We start from the raw sequence: 5,924 nt of genomic DNA, 5'->3' as shown, positions 1-5,924 counted from the left end.
GACTTTTGCAGAGCAGCTGGACTGCGAAGGGGGCGTGCCGCACGGATCGACTGCTCTTCAACGGGCTTCTCCTTTATGATGTTTGAAACGCGTTTTAAATGACATTTTAAGGCACGTTTGGAAAACCTGCGCTTGTTCCAACTATAGCAGAGCAAACTGTGTCTTTTTGGAAAAAATACAACGTTCTCCCAATGAATTGCACCAGGTAAGATTACTTAGTGCGTCACATTCGAGAGAGAGAGAGAGAGAGAGAGAGCTCTGTAACCGTATAGAAAGATAAATAATGTCTTTTCAATATCAGTTTATATTTAAATGTTCTGAGTTATTATGTAGGCGTGTTTTATATGTGGAAATGTAAGTGTTTGAATGTGGTTGCTTGATAAACAACTATTGCAGAGAATGGAAATCCACGTTTCTTAAAGATTAGAGTTTCAAATAAAAGAAATGGTCAATATTACATATCAAGATCACAAGATGCTATATAGTTATTTATAGTTATCGTTGTCTTAAGAAATGTTGTATATTGCATTTTTGCCTCATAGCTGTTTTGTCCTAGTTCTTAATGCAAGAATAAATTAAGGTTTTCATATAATGGTATTGTTTATTCATTGTGTCAGTTCAAGGCTAAGTCTTTTTAAGGTGCTGTCACCCTATTCTCTTCGCTTCGGTCTAATTGGTCATTACAGTGTTGTTCATTGTTCTCTGTATTACAGGGTTTTCCATATCCTGAACCCAAGGCCAATGCCAGGTCCAATTATGCCTGTTGATGTGGCCATGAGAATCTGTCTGGCACACTCGCCGCCACTTCACAATTTCCTCAGTTCATATGAGGACTACAAGTCCAGGAACCTGGTCAAACAGTACAAACCTCTGAGATCCTGCATCAGCTCCAGGACAGAAGCGGACACCGCCAACTTAGAATGGAAGAGTCCCAAAATCAAAGCTAAGAAAAAAGTGGTTTTTGCCGATTCCAAAGGCTTGTCATTAACGGCCGTCCATATGTTCAAGGAATTTGAGGAAGACGTATTAGACCTGCAGTTTGAGTTATCAGACCTAGAGAATGCCATTGTAGGCATGAAGGTCGAGAAAGATAAGAGTTTTGCTTTGGACTTCCCTCCACCTGCCGCAGACTACTTGGACTTCAGGAATCGTCTAAAGAAAAACCTGGTGTGTTTAGAAAACTGTATAATTCAAGAGCGTTCGCTCACCGGCACAGTGAAAGTTCCCAATGTAAGTTATGAGAAGGACGTCAATGCGCGAATAACATTTGATTCATGGAAAAGTTACACTGACATTCCTTGCACTTATATGAATAACGTTTATGGTTGTGAAGACGTTGACACTTTCTCATTTTCAATTGACCTGCCAAGTTTTGTGCACCAGGATGAGCAGGTAGAGTTCTGCATATCCTACAGAGCTCACGGTATGACTCACTGGGACAATAATGATGGGAAGAATTACAGGTTGGTACACGCTGAGAATGAGCCTGGTCAGTCCAACCAGGTCGCGCAGAATACGAAAGATTTTAAGAACCAAGCTAAACGGTCAGAAATGGAGTTTGATCAGTTTGGAAGCCCGAGGACTTCCAGTGGCTTCTTCCCCGAGTGGCAGAGCTGGGGCCATATTGGGAACAACACCCCCTACTGGTAACAGTTCAAGGCCCAGATGAACTGATGACATTTTGGAAGCACATTATAGTAGAGCACCTGATTGTTTGCAGAGCTGATCTGATTTGTAGTCAGCTGCACATTTAAAAAAAGTCAGACAAGTAAAAATATTAAATAATGTCATCAAAACAAAGGGCCTTTTTGGCCACATCATTTTTGCTGGAAGCTTTCGGAGATACACACTTAGATGTAGGGCTTCAGAATAATGCAAAATTTGAGACTAACTATGTTAACACTAAATGATAGCAATTATTGAAATTAAAAAATATTTTTTTTTATTTTCAAGATAAAACATTTTTCCTAACATAGATGCCTTCCTATGTGATTTTCTGTCATTGTCAGTTTAACTGTAATATAGTGGCATCATTTTTTTTATATTTACAAAAATCCTTGTTTAAAGTGAACAGCTTGCTCCTCTTTATATTCTTCACAGTACTATTTTGATACCTTGAAGGATAATTATTTTGATGGAAAGCATCAGTCTTATTACTGAAGTCACTGAATTTTGGGAATCCTGCTTGAGATATGTGACAAGATATGAATAATTTAAGTCATCCTTAAGAATTGGAGGAACCAGCACTGCATTTATTTTTTCCCAGATTATAAAGTGTAATCTTCTGGTATGATATGAGATTGCTTCATGTTGAAGTTTGTGTATCTCATTTCATACTACCACTTCATTGGTCACTTTCTTGCAAATGTAGTAAGCATGATGCGCTATAAGATAGTCTGTGAGAACTAATAATGCCCATTAAGTGCTTAATTCCTACTCCTGAACTTCCATATTTTCCTACGTCTGTTCTGCAGTGTCTTTTCCTACAACATGTTGCTGCTATGGGTTTGTGAGTGCCTGTGTTTTCTGCTTCGTGGTTTATGACGTGTGAGGAAATTTTCAGTGTGTTTGGATGATAAACAATGAGGGACTTTGGATATAACTTGGCAATGAATAGATGGTGAGGAAATGTGGCAGAGAAATATAGTATAAAACAAGAGTGTTTGTCGGCTTTTTCATGCTTTTTGTGCTGCAATAGAAAAGCAGGTTGAGGTTGATAGTTGAAAGTGATTGTGAACTGTGATGAACTTCGCTAGCTGCTGTAATTGTTGAGAGGGATAATGTAGGTTGAATGTAAAAATGGTTTTGCACAACCATGGTGTGAACATAAATATTTTTTACTTCTGCAAAGATAGCTGTTTGTTCAGAAGAATGTTGTACTTTTTTCTGTGTTCCTTTTAGAAATAAAACCTAATGTTTCTAAAAGAGCGTGATGGTGCATTTTTGTTTTCTGAAAAATGGGAAATATGAATACTGTTGTTAAACTTCACATCAGCACCATCTTATTTCATCTTATCAAAATTAGAATTGGCCATGTCGACAATTATTTTCAATTCTTTATACACAATCAAGTCGTTTAGCAATTCATGCACATGCATTTCCACTAGCAAACAATGCAAGTCCGAAACAGCATCCAGAATTTGGTGTCTGATGTATCTGAATGCATGTTTATTCTTGATGTCAAAAAAGTTAAACTAAGTTCTTAAGCAGATAACAACAAAATGATAGAAGCTATGTCGTCACCCCCAAAAAGTTACTGGATTGAACCAAACTGGAAACAAGAGGCAAACCATTATTCCACAATCAATGTATTGTTTTCAGTGTAATGAACGCTGGATGCAATTCTTCTGAGAGTAAACATTGGCATAAACTAAAAAGAAGTTTAGAAATATCCCAAAGGCCCTTCAGTCCGAAACTGGCAGAATGTGAGGCATTACAACCTCCTTCCATGGAAGAACCACAGCAAGCCTGACCTCTGCTTTTAAACCAAACCAGTTACAGTTCCAAAATGACACACAAAATGTTAAACAAGATGAAAGATTGAGTGTAATGGTTAAATGACAGCTGGGCTGTGCTTTGATGGCATCAACATCTAGCAATATCTAGAGCAATGCAGACCCAACAAAGTCTGTAGATCAGTATAAGCCACCTATCTCAGACGGTCATAGACGGTCACATCGGTTAACCTCAAGGCGCTTAAGGGGTATTATTTTCTAAATCTGTTGTGATTGTGAGTGACTAGAGATCTACTCACTAAATAAACATTACTGAGGTGATCGTATACCTGGTAATATGAAGTGAAAAGTATATGCATAGTCGTAGTTTTTGCGTGCTGATAAAGATATGAAGCAAATGAGTTTTGGAACAACCAATATTTATTTCACATTGTTGTTGGGTAATTTATATCAGACATCATGACATAAAGTTGAAATAAAGCAATGTCAATTTATTTCATTTTTAAATGTATTCAACTTTGAACTTATTCCAAAAAATGCATGTAAAACATTAAGTATTGTCTTGTTTAAACATGAATATGAACTAGTATGTAACGTCATATGTATATATCATTAATTTCTAATATTGCACACTTTCATTGCATGAATAATTTACATGAGATGAACAACAAAAGTCAGATGATTTGCCTTGCAATCGCTTAAAAAGTGTTCTTGTATATGGAAACGTTTTTAGCATTTTGCATTGGCGGGTTTGGTGTAAACACAGAAAACTCATCCAAATATCTCAGAACAGTGTGTGCGAATAGGTGACTAGAACCTAACAAACAAAAATCTTGACCTCTCCCACAATCTTTCTTACCATACATCTGTAGCAGGTCTAAACTCTAAACACTGAATGCTTTCAGATGTTGAGATGCTCAAATATGGAAGCATTGTGCCTCTCTGATTAAACATGACAAATTGGCAGAAAAGCAGCTGATTAAAATTCCAGCTTTTATCAAGCTTTTATGAAATGGTCTACCCCATAATAAATTAAAGAACAAGTTCATTGCTGCAAAGAGAGGATACCATAAAATACCATTTAATTTTCAGATCAATGGCAATGCACAAGTCTATAGCTATGAATTTGGTAACCTCTTTGGTCAGTAAATGGACAATGTGCAAATTTAACTCTTCCAAAAAAATCAGTTGATAAGAAGTAATATTTGTATATTAGTGATCTACAATATTCTGGCATGGGAAGCAATGCATTATATATATATATAAATATAATTTATGTGTACATACATACAGTTTATACACAAAACAACATGTCACACAAATTGAAAGTTGGGTTGGGGGGGCTCTAAAGTAAATGTTTTTCTTCCCATCAGTGATCTAGAATGAGCTTCTCATTAATCTAAAGCAGCATATGACCTTTGGAAAGAACTCAAGAATTTCCACTCCCTGCCAAACTTCACGGATCAAGCCTAGGCTGGAGGATACTGAACCTTATATTACTCTGTACTTAAAATTCCCATACGTATATCATTCACTGATTGGTCTGGATGAGTATTTGCGCAGGAAGAATTGTAGAACAGTGCTATTCTTATCTCCTGAATTCAGTCCTTTTCTGTTTTTCATGTTGGCAAGAGCACTAAATGTCAAGCATAGTTTGTGATGCATAGAGATTCAAATCAAAGAATCCAAATGGATGCTGCACATTGGGGGTGGTTGAGTGCCCCGAAAAGTATATAAATGTAACAAATGATTAGTTATTAGGGCCGACAGTGCCACCAACACAAAACAGAAAGGCCCATGTTTACCCTACATCTCTATATACAGTAGATCATACAGAGGCTTCAAAGTGATTCAAAGAGTGTCTTAGGTCTGAGCAATATTACTTTGATCTGTAATCAGACTAAGAGATTAGCCAGATCTTCAGAAAACTGAGATAGGATTTCTCAGACATAAAGAAAACATATATTTTTTTTGGGAGAAAATTTGTCACAGAATGTTCACAGAAAGAGAAAAGACAATCATCTTTAACATGTACCTAAAAATAGTACAAATAATACATAATGTTTTTCACACAGCTTTATATAGTATATGGAGTACTTTTCATGCACTGGCATGATGTATGCTATAATTTTCTGTTATCAAACCTACATTTATGCATGAAAGTGTATCTAAGTTTAGTTAGTGTGTAAGTTTAAGATTACGCCGGTGATTTCACAGTGAGCAAGTCGTTTCTTCATCTTACACACAAAGTTGATCTAAAAATGCATTGGCCTGTCCTGAATAATGACAGGGTATTATTACATCATGATTTTTAACAATGAAGGGTTATTGTGGAGCAAAACTGAAATTTTACACTAAGTTATATAATAAAGCACATGCATTGCTGAGATCAAATCACATCTATGCAATACAGCCACTTTTGCTTGTGTCACATTGCTCCAGTGTTATTATTTTTCATATATCTTTTTA

General features: G+C 36.4%; 1 protein-coding gene across 1 annotated transcript; it reads left to right on the top strand.

The window, feature by feature from the left end:
- Window positions 1-2,922, top strand: ppp1r3cb (protein phosphatase 1, regulatory subunit 3Cb). The gene is made up of 2 exons (XM_079477062.1): window positions 1-205; window positions 714-2,922. Exons 1-2 carry the CDS (start codon window positions 192-194, stop codon window positions 1,648-1,650), a joined length of 951 nt encoding a protein of 316 aa, XP_079333188.1. The 5' UTR covers window positions 1-191; the 3' UTR covers window positions 1,651-2,922.
- Window positions 2,923-5,924: the final 3,002 nt, after the last annotated feature.

The sequence above is a fragment of the Barbatula barbatula genome (assembly GCF_947034865.1).
Source record: "Barbatula barbatula genome assembly, chromosome: 16".
Classification (NCBI taxonomy): Eukaryota; Metazoa; Chordata; class Actinopteri; order Cypriniformes; family Nemacheilidae; genus Barbatula; species Barbatula barbatula.
Note: the sequence above shows the minus strand (reverse complement) of the source record. Positions and strands in the feature narration are given on the sequence as shown.